The sequence below is a fragment of the Thunnus thynnus genome, chromosome 12 (genome assembly GCF_963924715.1).
Source record: "Thunnus thynnus chromosome 12, fThuThy2.1, whole genome shotgun sequence".
Taxonomy (NCBI): domain Eukaryota; kingdom Metazoa; phylum Chordata; class Actinopteri; order Scombriformes; family Scombridae; genus Thunnus; species Thunnus thynnus.
The window spans coordinates 8,220,738-8,242,149 of NC_089528.1; the positions used below are offsets into that span (position 1 = coordinate 8,220,738).

At 39.1% G+C, this 21,412-nt stretch overlaps 1 protein-coding gene across 2 annotated transcripts in view; it reads left to right on the forward strand.

The window, feature by feature from the left end:
- The window catches only part of LOC137193749 (sodium channel protein type 2 subunit alpha-like), a 45,942-nt gene that overhangs the window by 17,052 nt on the left and 7,478 nt on the right, over positions 1 to 21,412 (forward strand). For both annotated transcript variants that reach the window (XM_067605112.1, XM_067605111.1), the window contains 13 exons: positions 75 to 138; positions 5,840 to 5,981; positions 7,722 to 7,919; positions 8,000 to 8,185; positions 8,269 to 8,640; positions 8,762 to 8,891; positions 9,073 to 9,311; positions 10,765 to 10,938; positions 11,325 to 11,681; positions 14,760 to 15,167; positions 18,763 to 18,880; positions 19,021 to 19,175; positions 19,439 to 19,612. In XM_067605112.1, coding sequence (XP_067461213.1) covers positions 75 to 138; positions 5,840 to 5,981; positions 7,722 to 7,919; positions 8,000 to 8,185; positions 8,269 to 8,640; positions 8,762 to 8,891; positions 9,073 to 9,311; positions 10,765 to 10,938; positions 11,325 to 11,681; positions 14,760 to 15,167; positions 18,763 to 18,880; positions 19,021 to 19,175; positions 19,439 to 19,612 — 2,717 coding nt within the window. The remainder of the gene's footprint in view (positions 1 to 74; positions 139 to 5,839; positions 5,982 to 7,721; positions 7,920 to 7,999; positions 8,186 to 8,268; positions 8,641 to 8,761; positions 8,892 to 9,072; positions 9,312 to 10,764; positions 10,939 to 11,324; positions 11,682 to 14,759; positions 15,168 to 18,762; positions 18,881 to 19,020; positions 19,176 to 19,438; positions 19,613 to 21,412) is intronic.

The window sequence follows — 21,412 nt, forward strand, 5'->3', positions numbered from 1 at the left end:
CAGTATCATTTGACATGAAGTTAGAAAATATTTAAAAATTTTGTTTCTTTAACTTGTTGTTCCCATTCCCTTAGATAATTTTTACAAAGTTGAAGGAGCAAAGGATGCCTTAATATGTGGATATGGCAATGATGCAGGGTAAGTGAGTGTTTGTCCTGCTTACTGCTTGTTGATCATCTGCTGCTTATTACATAATATCAAAATGTTTAGCATCTAATGGCTTTTGATCCCATGCATCATGTGTATAATTGGATATAGTAGCATGAGCACCTAAACTTGGTGCAAATAGTTTTCACGGGATAAGAAAAAAGATATAACATAATAGATTATGTAATTTGGGCTCCATATTTTCAATCTGTGACTAAGCGGCGTAATGTATAGAGGAATGATCCCATCAGAGGGAGGGGTGTAGCGTGAGAGAGGCTGTACGCAAGATGACATGTGGTGTGGATAATCACCCCGGCTCCACTGGAACCCTTTACTGAGAAACATGGAGTTGCCAGCTGGAGAGAGGGGGGTCTTTGGAGATTTCATCATCTCAAAAGCTCTATGACATGATTAGGTTAACCGGAGTGCACCGGATCACTTCAGATAGATATTCTGTTATTGTTGAGAGGAGATACTGGACTGGTGTCTTTAAGTAAACTGCTGCAGTACCTCAGTTTGTGTCTTGTAGAAAATGCTAAAAATATTTCTGATTTAATTGCTGACATCTTTGTTATGATAAATAGCAGATCTTGCAAAGTGAAACTGCTTTCATTTTAAGCAAAAGAAAGTTAAATATGTAGCATTAGAGGCCTTCTCAGATGTGATGTCAGACATGCATAGATAATATTTTTTTCTGTGGAGTTATGGACTTTGTTCCCAATCAAAGGCACAGTGTGAAACCATCCAAATATTGCTACTCAGCCTACGCAATGAATAATCCTATAAATCCAAATGCTTTTGAAACAAGCACAACAGGATGACTCTGCCCATGCCAGGCCCAGTTCAAGGGTTATAGTGAACTAAATACCCATCTGTGTGAATCTGAAATCCTGCAGCTTCAACAAATGGCTTCTATTAGATGCTGTTGTTAATGATACAAGATAATGGATGATAGCAAATAACAAAAAATGGTGATGATAGCTTTTGCAGCTTTTGCAAGTCTGGTGCAGATATTTTTTTTTTTTTTTTCTCTCACGCTCTTAACGGTTATATTTTGTGCATGTAAAGCATACTAGAACATTTCATTATAGAGCCATTTTACAGATTCATCATAAATGTGAAATAATCTTCTTTAAAAGCACAGGAAAAGTTTCCATTTGATTAAATAATGCTAATGCTAATGCTAATGCTAATAATAATAATAATAATAATAATAATAATAATAATAATAATAATAATAATAAACAACAGCAACATCACACAAACACACACAGATACAGGCAAATTAATACCAATAAATTAATTAAATTCAAATAATTAGACATTGAATTAAACATGCTAAACAATATATTAATCCATTTATCACATTTTCAAGAAAAAATGCTTAGCCTTCTTCAGCTTCTCCAATGTAGGGATTTTATGCTTGTTTCATAGTTTAGGCTATTTGATGGCCGCAATGAAGGGCGATGGTCATTAGCTATTGTGTATTAGCGTTAACTTAAAAGCTAGTTTGTCATCTTCTGACTGTGTTTAGGTGTTTGTTTAAAAAACATTTATAACCTATAATATCATGAGTTGTAAGTTTTTAAGTAGCGTTAGCAGAGTGCACCTGATTTTAATAACTTTGAGTAACATTACACATGTAGCATTAGTAAAATGAAGGATAATCCACATAGCATCCAGCTTCACTGGCTCATCTGTGTGGCTAATGTTAGCTAGCATTAACGTTAGCCAAGCTACTTTTTTGGAAATAAATCTTTTATGAAAAGTGAGAGAAGGCTTGCAGAGATGTTCTTTTATCTAACATGTATGTCAGTTTATTTATTTTACGTTTTAGTTACCTAGAGCTTAACATTTTTTGTTGACAGTTAGCATTAACTTTAATTAATTGGCGAGTTAAGAGTATTAAGATTGAAATTAAGACTGCTTATGCAGTGCTGTAGCACTCTTGTGCAGTAACCTGTAAGTCAAAAACAGCATCTCAAGGCTCTTTTTTTCATGACAAAATGTTGATTTTAGGGAATAGAACCCTGGCGGTCCTAATTGAACCTTTTCATAGCATAGAGCTAATATAGATATTAATACACATGAGTTAATAGAAGAAGAATAGTCTACACAGCGGAGGTAGTCACACATTTGTCATCAGAGTGCAGCCAACCCTGTATTTAATCTCCTTCCAAAAACACAGGAACTTAATCTCCTACAGAAGAAAAATCTGATTCAGTGACTTGTGTTCAAGTCAGAGTGAAAAGAGGATACGTTGGAGGGCGTTTAGGGGGGGAATGACGTCACTAAACTCCCTGAAATAGTAGGTCAGTAAGATCAGACTAGCAGAGATATGACCTATCCAGCTGTCCAGTTTACCTATAAGCAATTGGACCTTTTTAGATTTGTTGCTTATTGTTTGTGTTTCAGCCATTTGTGGAGCTCTAACAGCGCACTGTGATCCACATTCAGTGATATGAATATCAGATTATATAAATATCTTTTATTCTGTCTCTAATGGGTGTGTTAATGGCTGGACAATAAGAGAACAATGAGGATTAGACCTTTTTGTCTTCCTTTAATTTTAATCTTAATCTGATGTCACCAAGAATACAGTATGTATGGCATTGCTTTTATAATGTATTTTCAGTTAGATTATTATCAAATCAAAGTGAGGTTCAGGACAGTGTTCCCATGTTATAGGGTTAAAGTAAGCATTAAGTAGTTTATGTTTTTGTTGGCAAAATGATTGAGACAGCCTTTTAACTTCTGTGACATTTTAGATGGAAGTTTCTGAGGCAGGCTGTGGAGACGGGCAAGATATTAAGCAGGTCAGGATGGAGGACGTAAAACATAGAGGATGCTTAATCTTTTGAGTGTATTCCAACAAGTAATCCCTGAGTAGATTTCCAAATTAAAGCTTTGGATACGTTATGATGATTCACATACACACACAGACACACATGCACACAAGCACACACAGACACAAGTGGGCACACATGCACACAAACACACATATTCACATATTATATTTTCAGCCGAGATGGTTAACAAGTTTGTGATAAATGATTTGCTCAAAGGCTGTTTCTCATCGCGCCTACTGCAGAGTTCAAGCAAATGCTTATCCCCCTCACATCTTAAAGCCACTGTGCATCAAGGATTATGACTGATTGTATAGACAGCTTCAACTTTTACCCTTGTCCGGTCTGATGTGAGGAGCCCCGCCCAACACAGGAAGAAATCACTTGGCTGCTATTGACAGATGTTCCTGTGCTTGTCTGTTATGCAAAACTGCAGGAAATGAATGTTGCGCTGTCAAAGCTAGTGCATATAAATATTGTTAAGATGATATGGTGAGTTTTTGTGGAGCTGTGTGGTGACGTTTTCATAACTCCTTCACAACCCAGATTGTTTTGCTTTTTGTAAGATATGAAACTATTATATATATATATATATATATAATAGTATATATATAGTATAGTATATAGTATATATATATATTATATAAGTTAAAGGACCACGACAATGTTTTGAACGTTTAAGTTCATTAATTACAATCTGCATTTTTCCTGTCCATTTTCAAATGCATGTCACCAAATTTAGATTTTTGAATGTATTTTCCCCACTGTTACAGGAAGCCATTGAACTTCCTTCATTTCTGTACAGTATCAAAATCAATTAGTAGACTTTTGAACCTTGTTTTAGTTGTGCAATCCACCTTTTTGTTAGTGTGGCATTATCGTTTTTAGGCATTGAACACTTTTAAAATCAACCTGCATTTAAACGACATTACAGTGCACTGATTATGTAATTTTAATGGAAAAGCAAATTTCAAGAGTCCACTCACTGCTGCACTGAGCAGAAATTAATTGAAAACAATGGTTGCTTTAAAATGATGAATTGAAAACAATAATGTTGTCTTCAATAATAGGAAAAATATATCTAAAAATCTAAAAATAAGTTGCATGTATATTATTTTTTTATGGCATGTTTAGGTGTGATGTAAGGGGATTTGTTGTAAGTGGGCATGGTATGATTATGCCTTCAGTAAGCAGACTTACTGTAATTATTACTTAGTACTCAAAATACACTTTAGAATGTACAATATATTACACATACTATTAATTAACACACTATAGGATGTACATAGACAAAGATATACATTATCATGACCATATATTACAGTGCAAACAACAACCAACCAGGCTTCATGCTGGCTGTGGATGTTGTCTGCATGGAGGCAGATCTGATCCCATAGTGAGTACAGCAGCTCTCCTTGAGGAGTGCTAACTCTGGATATAGTCATGTAAGAGCAGTCTCCAGGGCAGTTACTATAGAAACCTCTTGGACCTTCAGGTTTACAGGTGCCTTGTTTTTACAGCATCATCTCATTAGACTAGAAGTCTCTCATTCATGTAGTTTTTTAAGTGACAACACTGGCTAGCCGTATGGTAATAAGATCAGCGAGTACGTCATTAGATGCAGGTAGTCTAGTTTTGAGAAAATTAAGTCGAACAGGATATTCTGAGCAAATGGAATAATGATTAAACGCTAAACCACTGTGCACAGTTCAGGAGTTTAATTAAAGGAGATTTTGAATAATTTGGCTCATGTTGTGATTTAGGAATCTGTTATACTTTTTTTGTACAATTTAAACTAATTTCTTTCCATTGTTTTTCACTCATTGTATTATGCTGAGGAAATTAATATGCAGAGACTTGAAGTTGCTTAAGATGGATAATTCAACACGGTGAACAAATCCAGTAAAAATCACACTCACAGAGAACTTTCACAAACAATTAGCAAACATTGGCACTACCGCTATTTTTATCCCAAAAAGCCTAGAATGAATGGCATCAATCTAAAAGTTTGCTTTGGAAAAAGGATGAACAACAATTTTAAATTTACAAAACAAAATAATGAAAATGTAGTTAATGGGTGAAAACATGCAAAATTGCAAAAGTGTTGTACTTGAAGTATTGCAATGTCTGCAGGTTCTGGTGTGGTAGTGTTTTGTCATGTTGGGTAAAAAAGGTGAACAGATGTGTGGACTCGCAGGATGAGCAGTGTGGTAAGGCAAGGGACAGCCTGACAGGAAGATGTCGCTGGCCTCACGCAGCCTCCACTGTCCTCACTGCTGGATATTAGTGAGCATTCCTGCTTAGCTGGCTGGTTGGTGAGATCTACAGCTGTTCTCACAGCAGCGCTCTCCCGCCCAGCTGTTTCCCTGCCATTACGAAATTATTCTGCACTCAGATTGACATGGCAGTCCAGCTTGTTCTCAGCTGCTGGACTTAAATATTTGCTGTAATGCCACTATGTTGACAATGAAGATCAGAGATGGAGGCATCGAGCTGAAAATTTTTTGAACTGCAATTTGATATCCATCTGGCTCGGCATAATCCCTTTTGCTCCAGTGCATTTTAGTGCTCCTGCCTGGAACGAATTTCAAGTGCCCTCTTCAGTTGAAATAATGGTGATGATAGCAGTGTATGTACTTACTGCCTCATCCGCTTCTCTCCCCTGGGGAGTCAAAGGTCGCAGGGCTACATGTAGATACAGGAGATGTTTTTAACTCTGGTGTAGCAGCATGCACGCTACCACAGTTATATCTGTCCCAGCTGCTTTTGATTTCATTGTGCTCAGCCTTATCAGGCTGGACCAATAATCATCTGTCTTCTGCCTTTAAACTGTTTGTGTATTACAGGAAATGTCCCGATGGATTTGACTGCCTGAAAGTAGGACGAAATCCAAACTATGGCTACACCAGTTTCGATACCTTTGGCTGGGCTTTTCTGGCCCTTTTCCGTCTCATGACACAAGACTACTGGGAGAAACTGTTTCACCAGGTGCTGTTTTTGAATCTTATTTTTGAATCCACCAATATCATGTGGGGATTTGTTGCTCACCTGAATAATAATCTGTATTTTAACTCCTCAAAATGTTTAATTGGTCCACAAACACAGAGTAGAATACAATAGTTTTGCTCAATCAACTGTCAAATAATGATGCTTCTTCATAGACTAGCCGTAATTCATATCAGTTATGATTAGGTTCCATTTACCTGGTTAACTGTGGAGATATGGGTGAAAAGTCACTCAACATGATTTTACAACATACTGTAGTTCATAAGAATGAGCAACATTAGCAGTTAGGCAGAATATAAACAACACACCATTTTTAACCATACTATCTAAACCACTTGCTATAAGTGTAAACAAGGACAAAAACTTAAAGCTGCACTAATCAATATTTTTATATTGACAGCAGATCAAATGACTGCATGTAATGTGAAAGGGGTCGCTCATAGAGACAAACCTATAGATTTATCACCTAACACTGCAGTTCCCTTCAACTCGATGGTGCATTTTAGTATCTTTCAGCTCATTGTTTTGTTTTTCCAGTCTACAACTTTGCTGTTTTGTTTGTTGTTATCAACCTTGTTTCCAGATGCATCAGGCAGCTGTTATCAGCAATTAACGTGATTAACATAATTTTTCTGAGCTGGTGGAGACCAAAAACAGATCTAAAAGAGAGTGAATACTGGACTTATCCTTGCTAGTTGGACACAAACACAACATCAAATCAGTGCTGATATTGCTTTGTGTTTAGTGGATGTGTTGATAAGCAACTATTTGCAAACACATTTGCCATAACAACTTTATAAGGTGATAATATATAAGTGTTGTGTTGTGTATGTGTGTAACTGTTTGCTACGCTGCCTGCAAGTGGCCCAAAAAATTAGTTAAAGTAAAAATCTTGAAGATGTCTGTTTCTCTTTGGCGGCACCTATGGCGATAAGCAGTAATTGCAGGTGTGTTTTTGGATCTCACTTCCCAGAGATCCAAACAGTGTCGCCTGTGTGACGTCAGTAACCGTTTACTGCTGGTTTACTCGCAACACTAGCAGAGACCAGAAAAAAACAGTATACTGCTTCACACAAAAGTGAGTTGAATAGTGAGTCTGTTGCATTAGCTCCACATACCCTCTCTGGCAGACCAACCACTGCTGGATGATGGAAAACACGTCAATAACTGTGCACCGCTTGGGATTTTTCCCGGAAATGTCACCACTGACAACTAGTTCGTAATATTTATAATACTGCACATGCAAGGGCTTTCATCGGAGGGCCATAGGCTCAATCACCATTGTGTTACTTCATACAGTGATAGTGACTTAACAGACATTTATTTAAATGAAAATCTTTGAGATTATTACTTAAAAGCAGCTTTAAATGGATAATTGGAGTGATAACACTCAGACAGGATATAAACAACTCTCTACCTTAACCAGCTACTGTAGCTATACCATGACTATACTGTAAATGTAAACAAAGGCAGATTATTAAGCTACCAAACTTTATTAATTGTTTGTCAAAATCTAACAAGGGATTTAGATATAAAAAGTAAATGAAAAAAAAGAAAATGTGTAGTCAAATCACAAAAAGTCCCAAAATCTCAGCAATAAAATTACTGAGTAAAATGTTATACAGTATAACTATACATAATGCCAAAACTACAAAAGAAGACTAGAATTTCTTTCTTCGATATGAGAATTCGCTTGTACTGACTTCATGTTTGCTCCCTCAGACTCTGCGCTCAGCGGGGAAAGCCTACATGGTTTTCTTTGTGCTGGTAATCTTCCTGGGCTCCTTCTACCTGGTCAACCTGATCCTGGCTGTAGTGGCCATGGCCTATGAGGAGCAGAATCAGGCAACCATCGCTGAGGCCTGGCAGAAAGAGAGGGAGTTTCAGCTGGCTATGGAGCACCTCCGCAGAGAGCAAAGAGTGGGTGCAAAGCAAGCAGTCAAGAAGGATTTCCATGTGGCTAAGATCTTATTGTTAACATAATTTCTTTCTGTGTGAAGTTGGCAGCAAAAAGACAAGCGCAGGAGACAGACTCCGTGTTGTCCCCAGAGTTGTCTCCATTCTGTCTGAAGACAGGCAGCATACGGCGAAGCAGCAGCAGAAGGAGGAGATCTCACAGGACATTATCAGAAGAAACAGCAGAGGAAGCTGCTGAAGAGAAGTTTGACCCACTGGATGAGCCAATGGTACATCAAACAACAAACACACTCTAGATAGCTTTTGATGTTCTCATTATTAGGAGCTAAGGTCTCTCTTTGTGTCTCTGTAGCCTCCTGTGTCTCCCCTGCCGGTCCACCCTCTGCTGGCCACACTCTCCTCTCACCCCCTTAGCACCAGGAGAGGAAGCCAGATCAGCATCTTCAGCTCATTCCGGGCACGCAACAACTCGGAGGCTGACTTTGGGGATGATGAGTACAGCATTCATGGGGACGTCTTCAGAAGTCGCACCAGTTCAACGGCAACACCCTGGAAGAGGAGGACGGGCAGTGTGCGGAGCCACTGCTCCCAAGTCTTCACCCCCAGCCTCAATATAAACGGCCGACTCAACATTTCCCTCGACCAGAATGGAGTCACAACAGTGGGCCTGCACACCCCTACCTCCATGCCTGCTCACAGCATGGAGAGGATCAAGGAAGACACAGTGAGTAATGGAAGTGAAATATATGCAGCTATTGGGATGTAGTATTTTAAAACCCTTGCAGCCCGTCAATATAAGAAAGAAGAAAGTTTTGTATTTCATTTTTGTGTTTTCTGTCTCTCAGATACCCACCAATGCAGAAGACACAGTTCCCAGATGTCTCCTTCAGCCTTCCCCAACAGTGACTGAGCCTCCTCCTGTGCACAGGAAAAGAGGGCTGAGCTCTGTCAGCTTCCTGAGCGATGCAATGGATGGTTAGTCCCTTCAAACACTAAAAACTACTCTTTTAATTCTCTCTATGCTGAGAGAATTTCTATCACATCTTTCATTCAATCACATCTTGACTCAAGGATTGGTTTGAATTAAACCCTGAGTTATACAAGCATGGACTTTTAAAGGGTAATCTTAAACAAAGGCTTTGGTGTCTCTTTGCAGAGCTGGAGGAATCGAGGCAAAAGTGCCATCCCTGCTGGTACACATTCGCCAAGAAGTACCTGATATGGGACTGCTGCCCCTGGTGGCTGAAGATGAAGGAGTGGGTGAAGTTTATGGTGATGGATCCTTTCCTGGATCTGGGTATCACTATATGCATTGTGCTGAACACCCTCTTCATGGCCCTGGAGCACTATCCCATGACTGATGAGTTCAACACGATGCTCTCAGTAGGCAATCTGGTAAGGGCTTTTTAATGATAGGAGTGGGAAGGTTTCCAACATTTAACAAACTTTCTCCTAAGTGCTGTGGTAGATAGGCAGTGGAGAGGACTGATAGCCTCAATGAGAGGAAAGTAATGAGGGAAGAGAAATGGGATTCATTCAGATAAAGTGTTTCTTTATCAGGCAGCATGTGCTTTTTATTGCCAGTGATGCTGTGCTAGACTTGTGGTCAAACAGGGGCATGTTGATCATTTGTCAAAGGTCCTGCTTTAGACTATTTGTGATTATCCTTGGTAAGAGGGAATATTTTTAGCATGATGTGGGGCTGATTCCCTCATTTGTATTTTGCCATCCCCCTACTAAATTACAGTCCCTGCCAGTGTCTTCAAGTTTGGAAACACACGTATGAGAAGACACACAGCAACTTTCTTACTAACTGTCCTCATCAAGTTGCTTGAGGTTTTGGTCCAGTTTGTTTGTTTGTTGTATGTTAGTTACCAGGATGTCTCACAAACCTGAACAGCTTAACATGAAATTACATGGAAACTTGGGAAACACCATGGGCTAAGGAACATTTCATTAGTTTGTAGTGCAGATCAAGCAGTTACTTAAAGGATTTCTTAACATTGTCAGCAGACATTTTGTAACATTCTTTTAATTTAAATATTCAAATTTAACTATTTGGATATTTGGTTACTTTAACTAGCAAATTGCATAGTATCAGTATGTGCTTTATAGTTTTTTTTCTATTTTTTTAACCCCAATTATCTAAACCTCAGTTTACACTCAAAACGGGATTATTTTATCTCTTTTGGCTGCCTGTTTTGGGGCAGCACAACAAGCTTCAAACACAAAATTGTCATAATATATACTTATAACATTTTTTGATCGGAAACATGTCAGTTTTTAGCTTAAGTTGCCTATTTACACATCCACACATAGAGCGACATCAGCACTCATTTGGAGTTGTGTTTCTGACAACCTGATGAATGTACAATGCTCAATATTCACCCTTCTTTTAGCTCTGTTTTCTGTTACCAACTCCTGTGTGTAATACTTGGCTATTTAGCTGCTAAATACTAGCTAAAGAGCCAGCCAAATAGCACTCCATGCCACTATGTTCACCAACTAATTGCTTAATTTGTCTGCCTGCCATTTGGGTCTGGGCAGGTGGTGCACAGTGGGGGTTTGTCAGATCATTTTTGCTGAAAACAGCAAGGTTGATGAGAGTGATGAGACTGAACAAAACAGTATAAAAATCAAAACAATGAGCTGAAAGACACTAAAACGCTCTGTTGTGCTGAAGGTAACTGCAGAGTTGAGTGGTAATTATCTGTGGGTTTGTCACTACAAGTGACCATTTCATTTGATCCATTGTCAGTGTGCAAATATTGATTGTTGCAGCTTTAAGTAAACAAATACAGTAAGTAATGTTCCACTTTTTTCACCTGTCATTGTGTGTTTTTTCCAGGTGTTCACTGGGATCTTTACAGCTGAGATGGTGTTCAAGCTGATTGCCATGGACCCTTACTACTACTTCCAACAGGGCTGGAACATCTTTGATGGCGTCATTGTTTGCCTCAGTCTGATGGAGTTGGGTCTCTCCAACGTAGAGGGGCTGTCTGTCCTACGCTCCTTCAGACTGGTAACAGGAATCTTTAACTCACTCATGTACATTCAAGAGAATTTGCTATGAGTTATCTGCCATTGTTTAAGTTTGTAGCCAATGCAACAAACCATTATTATTGACATGAAAAGCTTAGAAAAGACATGCACTCAAACTAAAATTTGATTTTGTACAGTTTTTTAAATTTATTTTTGCATTAGCAGCTGGTAGCTGGATAATGAGAGTTGCAAAATAATTTGAATCAGTCTGAACAATAAAGACATAATACAAAATTCACCTGAAAACAGAGAACTCACTTAAGTATCATTTACAGATTCAGTTTATAATCCAACTTGAAACTTAAAGTAACAGTTTTTGTAAAGATGCAGCATTGTTTGTTTTCTTCATCTTGTTCTTTTCATCAGTTACGAGTCTTCAAACTGGCCAAGTCCTGGCCCACTCTCAACACTCTCATCAAGATCATCGGCAACTCAGTGGGCGCCCTGGGAAACCTGACGCTGGTGTTGGCCATCATCGTCTTCATCTTCGCTGTAGTGGGCATGCAGCTGTTTGGCAAAAACTACCAGGACTGTGTGTGTAAGATCTCCAATGACTGTCAGCTGCCTCGCTGGCACATGAAGGACTTCTTTCACTCCTTCCTGATCGTGTTCAGGGTGCTGTGCGGCGAGTGGATTGAGACCATGTGGGATTGTATGGAAGTGGCCGGGCAGCCCCTCTGCATCCTGGTGTTCATGTTGGTCATGGTCATAGGCAACTTGGTGGTGAGTGCAAAATTGGACATTTTTAAATGATTCATCATCTCTAAATTGAAAACTGGTTATCTATATTTTGCTTATTGCCAACAAATCCCATAAAGAAACCAAAATTACAATGTAGCCAAAGCTTTATACAGCTCATTCCTTTGTGCCACAGACTTCTATTGTTCAAAAACTGTTAAAAACACATCAGTGAGCCATATCATTGCACTTTATAGTAGCAGTTTATATTTGTGACCAGTTTTTAAAGATTTACATCTTCAGTAGAAAAAAATGGGCTTTGGGCAGAGTGGCACAGACAAGCTGAGAATATTGTAATATGGATTGTATCTCTTTTGGTCTTTTTATTGGATTTGTAGATAATAACTAAAGTATAGAATATCACCAGTCTTATCCTCTAACAGTGTATGATAACAGGAAGTCTATCTACGGAGAAATTTTATTGCATGTCACTGCAACCAACTGTGACTGCTGTCAAATCCAAATGATGATGTCATGAGTAATCGGGGATTACGTTGCACCAATGAGGATTGGTGATTCTATATTATGAAGATATGACCTGCTTGGACGGTGATTGGTGCATCGTTGTGATAAATTGTGCCAACTCTGATATCTGTGTAGCTGAAATGGTTTGTGCATCTCTAACCCTAACCCTTCGGTGCTCTTAAAACACTCGCTAGTTACTGAGAAAGTGATTCTGTCACAGCCTCATGCTAACTGTCTTCCAGATTAGCATTAGCAGACTTCAAAACAGATCATGTCTGGACGACATATAAACCATCTGTTGTCCATCCTCAGTCATGTATTATCTGCGCATGCTGTCGTGCAAACTGTAGCCACAACAGACACACTCTGTGCTGCAGCGGCTTTACCGCAGCCTCATGTCCAACAGGGCTGAATATTTTATCCAATGCTAATGAACTAAGTCTTATGGGTGAAATTGTGACCTAAGTGCTATACAAAGGATCAGCCAAGGCCACAGAGTGTTCTCGCTGTTGCTCCAGCCTTTGCAGCAGGTATTGATTTTCATGCACAATGAAACACAACTTGCACATTATTGCATGCAGCTGTTTCAACACAAAATAGTTAATCTGTGTGACAGCTCTGTTTGTACACAACTGCTGTCGCTCCGTGCTGAAGCAAGGATACGTATATTTGTTGGCCCACCCATATGGTGATTTGTTGTCCAGCTGTGTCCTGTAAGCTAACGTTAATGAGAACAGATAGAAAAAATCCCACAAGTGAAACAGCCAGCATTAGCAGCATTTATTTATAGTCAGTGTAGTTAGAATGTGGTGTCATTTCAGAGCTGATACTTGAAATATATCAAATCACATTTTATAATACTATTTCAAGCTGCGTCTGTGTAAAATCTCATTTTTATCTTATTAGCATTATCATGACCTTTTGCCGTAATCCATTGCATTTCTTCTCATTCTATTTTTACTCAACATGAATTAGCTCGAAATATGTATTATGCAAGTGCAGGCTCACAGTACTGCCATTGGCTTTTCCCGATCATGATGAGAACATATTAAAATAGCATAATACACTGAAATATGAGCATCGTTTGCACCTAGATTAAATCAGTTCTGTCACATTTTTTTTTTTTAAATGGAGCAAGGCTTTGAATGTGTGAGTTCCTGTTGGATATGGTTCAAACACCTGTTCCCAGCATGCCCTCTGTTCCTTCTGCCTTTAAATGCTAGTTTGTACCACATTTAATCCTATTCTCTGAAATGTATCTGTCAGAACACATAAAGGTTTAAAAACCTTTTTGTTGAACACTGAAATATTTTTTCCATGGCCTTTACGTAGCCCAAAATCACAGTTTTACTTGTAGTAATAATAATAATAATAATAATAATGATAACGTTATTTGTATAGCACCTTTCATACAAAAAATGCAGCTCAAAGTGCTTTACGACAAAAGAAATTACATCCACCAAGTGCTTCACATCAAAAAAGACTAAATGAACATAAAAACATGTAAATGTACAGAGAAATGTACAAGATGGAAAATAAAACCCATTTGATTATATTAATAAATGTAAGATAAAATAAGGTGAAAATACAGCACATAGAATGCGTACTTCAGTGATGGTAATTTGAGACTTAATGAGCAAAAACTCAAAGTATTTCGCCACATGTTCACAATCTGTAAATTGGCACCTAGGTCTCTGAAGCCATAAGCATAAAAAAACCTCCCTTTTCCCAATGGACACAGACTCACCACTGGTCTTGATTAACCTTAAAAGGGGTTTACAATCTGTACAGGATAAGACATCCTCTATCCTAAAACACAGATAAGGGAAAAATCCCACAAAAAGGTGTAGGTTTCACACCAGTATAACCTGGTACCCCTTTCTGTCAGCAGCATTAACGAAGTGAATGAAACCACCAAAAGAGCACAAAATGTAGCAGTTTCTCTTCTTTTAAACCTGCTGGATACAGACACTCTGTTGCGACAGCGACTCTATTGCCTTGTTAGGGCAAAGACCAGATCACAACAGTGGTCCTTATGGAGTTTAATGGACAGAAACCTCCTCTGCACATGAATCGTAGGAAAGCTGTTTATCCAAGGGATTATCCAGGATGCTTAGGGGCGAGAAGGTCGGAGGGCATTCATCACTAATCATCTGCTCATGCTCCCCATCTCTGACTGGCTCAGTGGCTAAAGATGATCCTTGTGCACCAACTGTGCATGTCATACACGCACACAGATACATGCAAGCCCTCAAACATACATATACAGTGCAGAGTGTTTGATGCTGCTACTCTCTAAGCTAGTAAACAGATTACTTGGGAGTCAGATGCTTGGAAACTTGAGTTCAGAATAGCTGAAAGCACCAGAAGCCATATGTGTCTCTGAGCATGTTTGGGTATAATATCCTCCTGAATTTACAATGAAGGATTTTCCAATGTTTACAAAATATGTGGGATATCTTGTTATGCATTATCCATCAGCTTACAGGATAAACTACACTCAGCTTTGTAAAGAAAAATAGATAATGTACAGAGAGAGTATTTTCTACGTAATCTTTCCTCTTCTTTGCATCATATGCAACGTTTGTTGGCCAACAGGTGCTGAATCTCTTCCTGGCCCTGCTGCTCAGCTCCTTCAGCTCCGACAACCTCTCCGCTCCAGATGAAGATGGCGATTTGAATAACATCCAGATCGCCATTGCCCGCATTCAGAACGGCACCTCCTGGTTCATCACAAACATCATCGACCTCTTCAACCGCAGCGAGAAACGCCGGCGGCAGAAGGCCAAGGAAGTCAGTCAGGCTTCTATCAAACTGGTTAGCAATCATGTGGAAAGCAATGGGGGAATTTTTGGATGCTATGGAGAGAAGAACATCATACCAGAGGAGGACAGCTACATGACCAACCCCAACCTGACTGTTATCGTTCCCATCGCACCTGGAGAGTCAGATGTGGAGTTTCTGGAGGAGGAGGAGATTTCTGAGTCGTCAGAGGATGAAGAAAAAGTGAGTCATATTTCCAGATATGTGTTTTTGCACGAGACCTGCGCTCATTGTCATGGTTTACTCTTCTCCATACCTAGTAGTTTTTAATATGGTCAGCTACATAAAATATAGGAGAGACTTAATTTATCCAAGGGAACATTAACTCTTAATCACATCTCTACGTGTTCTTTACTGGTTGAAATGTTCGAGTATCCGGAGGTGCAAAATGCATTACAGTGATGTCAGAGCAGGTTTGTTGCTTTTGACTGCTGATGGAAACCATGTGCTGTGACATCACTGCTGTTGGTGAAGCCAGATGCTCAGAAGTTTCAACATTGTCACAGCAAGAAAGGATGCAGGTTAATTCTACCCATATATGGTGTGTGTATGTCCTCCTTGTGTTTGATGTGGGTTTTCATGGATTGGAGACTGAGCCGCATCCAGGTTGCTTTTCAGCTTTGTGCCTGGTGCGTGTTGAGATAAACTCCCAACATCCCAACAAACAGAAAAAGGCAATGAATTAAAAACATATTTTAGCAAAAGTGAATGCAGATAGCAGGCTGAAATCTCTCAGTTCATTGGACATACAATATAAAAATGGGTCTGATGGGTCTGTAATTTCTCAATCATTTTGAGTACAACTATGTAATTTGTGACTAATTATAGGGGAAATAGTGTTTTCTTTGGAAGAACTGGTCCATTTAAACTCAAGTCACTATTCATTCATCAAACTTTCACATTTTTGCATGTTCAGCTAACCTGCTGTGCTAAAAGACTTACAATGTTATGCAGGCAAAAAAACTGAATTAAAGGAATAGTTTGTCATTTTGAAAAAAAATAGGCTTATTCACCTTCTTGCAGATGTGATAGATTTAGGTGGGAGTGTGCATAAGCTGCTCATGTCTGCAGGGTACAGTGTGAAGCTACCACCAGCAGCTGGTTCAGGTAGTTTAGCTGTACCGGAAAATTTCTCAGCAGGGCTCAGTAACTTCCTGGACTCTCTGCAGCTTGGCTGGTCTCATGGTCATGACAAGACTCCACGAAGTTACTACACATGACCAAGAACTAGTTTGCCACATAACTCCCAGTAAAAACCACAACATGTCATTTTTACACCTTGGTTCTTGTACAGACAAGATACAACGTGTTAATCAGCGAGCTTTAGAGGTGCTAATAGACAGATTTTGCTACCTTTGGTCCAACCCGTGCTTGCTGTTTCCCCCTGTTTCTAGTTTTTATACTAAGGTAAGTTAACCTAATTAGCTGCTGACTGTAGTTTCATATTTACTGTACAGAGGTAAGAGTTGATGTCAATCTTCTCATTGAACTCTCGGCAAGAGAGGAAATAAGCATATTTCCCCCAAATCTCAAACTATTTCTTTAATTCATTGGAAGCATACTAATTAAACATTTTTTAAATCTTTCCTATTATCAATAGCAAATTACATAATTCTAGAAACCTCCAGGAAATGATTATGTACTTATTATGAAACAATGGACCATAAATTAAATTGTATATTATGTTATATGACTTATTTGAAAGTTCTTTCATAGGAGTCGTCACCTTTGTTTTTCATAGCTTTGACTCTTAGTTTCAAGTGAAATAACATTGACCAAGATGCAGAATTTAATAATTTTCCGGTCCTCAGATTCTGATTCGCTACCGCTCATGTCATTCAGAAATAAAGCACAGTGAGGGGTTGATGAGCAGATGGAGGAGGGACACTAGGCTGTAGAGATGGTGGGGGTGGACAGTGAAGAGGACGTGAATGTGGAGGCTTTCCGGACACATAATCTGTTAATCTGCAAAGCAGACAAGGTGAACTCTGACTCAAACCAGTGCCCTGGTGAGAGAAATATGACTTGTGAATCCAGATTTTTGAACTGCTGAGTTATTAAGAGTCCATGTAACATCATGCAGTGAATTCAGAAAGCTGAGTTGTACAAGTTGTACAAATGATCAAAATAAGAAAATCAACCAGACTTACCTCTAATTTGTTTAAATCATTTGCAATTATTCAAACTGTCAAAATGACAAAGAACATTTTGGAGTTTTCTAAACTTTAGCTGTCACTGAAAAAACATAATGTAATGCTGATAAACTGTTGTTATTAGCCACCTCTCTGTCACAGCCAGGTGTGTGACAAACATGTGTTTAGTGGTCTGCACAATAATGTCTTGTAACAGGCCTTTTTCGTGGAAGACATTTTGATTTGTCACAGTAGGAAAAGCACAAATGTAAACAAATGTAAACAGCTGTTTGAATATGGGAGCAGTAATGTGACAAGCTGAGACGATAATGAATAATCACCACACACTGATGAGTAAAATTAGATCTGATGGCCCTGTAAGCATTGCTTATTATTATTTAAGGTGCTATTGTTGCCTTTGACCATTCAATACCCTAACAAGCCCCCCCCACCCCTCTCTCTCTCAGTCGCTCTTTGTCAAACTCCTTGTTTCCTCCCCGTGTCTCACTGTCATTCTCTCCTCCAGTTTCTCCCCTTCTCCTCCATCTCTGAGTGTCCTGCGGGTCGGGTGTTGTTGAGGTGGAGGGTGTGTCGCTCCTGTCCTCTCTGGCAGGCAGACAGCAGCGGCGCAGATGTGGAGCCAGGCCCTGCAGAGCAGATTAAACTGACACAGCTGAGCAGAGCCAGGCAGGGCCAGGCTGAGCTGAGCGGGCTGCAGTCTGGCGCTCTCTCTTCCTCTTTTCCTGCCGAGCTCCACACCACACCAGAATTAGGCATCAGGGGAAATGGAAATGAAAAAAAAAACCCTCTTCCTCCTGCCCTCTGTCAGCTTAACTGGGCATCAGCAGCTGCTCAGCAGTAAAGAAGGATACATTGTACACGTGTAGAGCTCCAGATACACACAAAAAAAATCAGAAGATCGTGGCTATTAAGAAGTTAGTTACTCACTTTACAAGTTTTTTCAAGTGACTTTCTTTACAGTCAACAATGTGCACCTGTATCACAACTGCATACACCACTGCACTGATCCTGCTGTTATACTAGATATAACGTAGACTCAACAAAATGGCATCATTCTCTCTTCTCTGTCTTTGACCACTAAGACTGGTGATGCTGGTAATCTTGTCTCCGGGTCCTCTGCATGCTCTTTAATACTAGATTAGACTTCATACCATTTTATAGGATTGAAGCTGCACCTCTGTCCTATAAATCATGTTAAATATGTTGCTGTTACAACACACGGAAATCTCATCAAAATTGTATTAAGGCTCAGAGGAGATTGAAAGGCAAGGCACTGCATCTAGGTGAGCAAGCTTTGATGGGATGAATCCACACTGGATCATACAGGGCAGAAAACTGCTGCTGCACCGCTCTGCTTGGGTTGAAAGTTTAAAGCATATTGCACATCTGGCCACACCCCAGTCAGTGATGTCATAGCTGGTGTTTTTGCATTCAATTGTTTGTTACTTGACACAGTCTATATTCTGTGTTTTAAATGAATAAGAACCTGGTATTGATGATTATCTTTCAGCTTCACATATTTGAGGGGTTCATTCAGTCCAGGGACCAGCCCATAATGGATCTAAGGTTAATAAGAATATAAGTGAGCTATTGGTTGGTAACAGTGTGGCTTTTTTACTTCTCAGGAGAATATCAGCCTGTCAGAGGGAAGCACGGTGGATCTAAGGAAGCCTGGAGATGAGATGGGCTATTTATTTGAGCTGGATGAAGAGAGTATGGAGCCGGAGGAATGCTTCCCAGAATGTGTGTATACAATTTCACATTCAGTTTGAGAGTTATAACACTACAAAAATTGTTAAAATACTGTATTTCAAAGCTAAAGCTAACATTAATGACAATTGTTCTTTCTTTATGACGTGATCTGTGCTGGTTTATTCTTACAGTGTGCATGAGGCACTGTCAGTGCTGCGATGTGGACACTAGCCGGGGTCTGGGACAGGCCTGGTGGAGACTGAGGAAGACCTGCTACCAGATTGTGGAGCACAGCTGGTTTGAGACCTTCATCATTTTCATGATCCTGCTCAGCAGCGGGGCTCTGGTACGTCTTTGCTTGACACATTGCTTTTTTTAAAATTTACCAGACAACATCTTGAATGTAAAAAAAAAAGTGCTTTCTGTGTCTGATCCCAGTTCAGCTCAGATATCACCTGCAGAATAGCAAAGCAAAATTACTTCAGACCAGCTTATTACTCTACCTTTCAACCAAAACACAGAAAATTACAGACAGTGTTCAACTGTGTGGACTGTGTGGATACGGTTATATTATTATTTTCTCATGTTGCTGTCCCTGTGCTGCTGCAGGCCTTTGAAGACATCTACATTGAGAAGAGAAAAGTCGTAAAAGTGGTGTTGGAGTATGCCGACAAGGTCTTCTCCTACATCTTTGTGCTGGAGATGTTCCTCAAGTGGATCGCATACGGCTTCAAGAAGTACTTCACCAACTACTGGTGCTGGCTCGACTTTCTCATCGTGGACGTAAGTGAACATTTTGGTGAACCTTGTCCGTTTTTGAAAGGATGCTGTGAATGAAAGATCACATTTTGAAGATTCCGGCTGAACTGTAATCCCTCTCATTGTAGCTGAATGTAGCTGATATGTTTTCATGATTGTGGGACTTACAGTGTGGTAAGTGTCATATTATGTACAGGAAAGCACTTGACAGTTCATTTATACTTTTCAATAACTGGCCACTTTCTTGATCTAATTTAAACAAAGTCTACTCAACCGTTTCAGGACCTGAAATAATTTACTAGAAACATTCAGATTACTAAATTACACACTGAAACAGTTACATTTTACAGTTTTACAGCTGCTCTTATGCCAGGATCTGGCCAGACAAATTGAAAGAAGTGCTCCAGTGATCGGAGTCATGTTACAGTTTGTGAGCATCTCCATGTACACTGTTGGGTTAAAATGGATGTGACTCTGTAGCGCGTAGTCCATCCAAAGTGCCCGTGGCGTGCAGCCCGAGGCCTGACTTGACTTCCTCTGATTTCACCTGCTGTTACACAGATTGCCACAGACCGCTCTATTGTTAGGGTAAGTTCTAGTTAGCAGGTCCCAGGTGAGTATGAGCTCTGGGAATGAAAACGTCTGCATCTGCATCACAAATGCTTCTGTGTTTCTTCACTTGTAAGTGCTTTCTGTTGTGATGTCAAAAGCCACTGTCTTGTTACCAAACAAATGAATTTCTTATGATTTTTTTAAAAATCAGTTCATGATTCTTTGAATCAGTTGATGTTACTACAGGACCTTGGCTTTTATATCAAAAACAAACGTAGTGCCATGTACTCTGTCGTTTATCTACAGAAGATCTGGTATAAAAATGTTGCTAAACAGACATTATCAGTCTTATTTTTAATTTAGAAATGTACCGTTTGAATTCATGTCAAAACTGTTGTGTCTGACTCATGTACTGATTGTTACTTGTTATGTCTGTTTTGAAGAAAACACAAATTCTGTTGGTCATTGCAAAGTCTGTCAACTCCCTACTTTACGCTTCTCTCAATGAAAAGTACCAGCCTACTTTTCCTTTACTGTGCTTTTGTATTTTTTCCGTCTGTACTTTCTTGGAGCCAAAGACGTCTCTTGTCCTGAGAAATAATTTTGAGTATCTTCTTTAGATATATTGAACACATCTGTAAATAGACTTTTATAAAGAAATACAGACCATTGGGACCTTATGAGCCCTAAATTGTTTTAATGAACTTATTGGATCAATTGGATGCAAATTGGGAAACAAATTTGGCAAAGACAGATTTCTTAAAAATTCTTTATAAAACTCACTCTATTTGATATATATACATATAATATATGCATATATAGCTGAGTATGCATGCATGGACACTTTTTGTGCATATGTGCATACTTGTCTGTGTTTTGTCATCTTCAGTCATGACATGAGTTTCTTTCATTTATATCATGCCATTACCATTCATAGCTGTCATCCAAGGGTCATTCAACAGCGGAATACCATTTTGTTTTGTCTGTTTTGGATGTAGAATAGAGTGGAAGTCTAAATTTGCTAAAAGAGAATACAACAACCAAAACCAATCTAAACCTCAAAAGTTCAATAATTGTGTTCCTAACTGTGGAATGTCCCAAAATACACAAAAAACTCTAAAATATGGCTCTTCAAATGTTTTCTTCCTGTCTTTTATTATGTTTTTTTTTTCTTTTTTGCTTTTTAAAATATCATAATTGCGTAGAAAATATATACAGATCTTTGTGTTAATGTATGTCTCCTTTATAATATATTTACTTTTTGAGTTATAA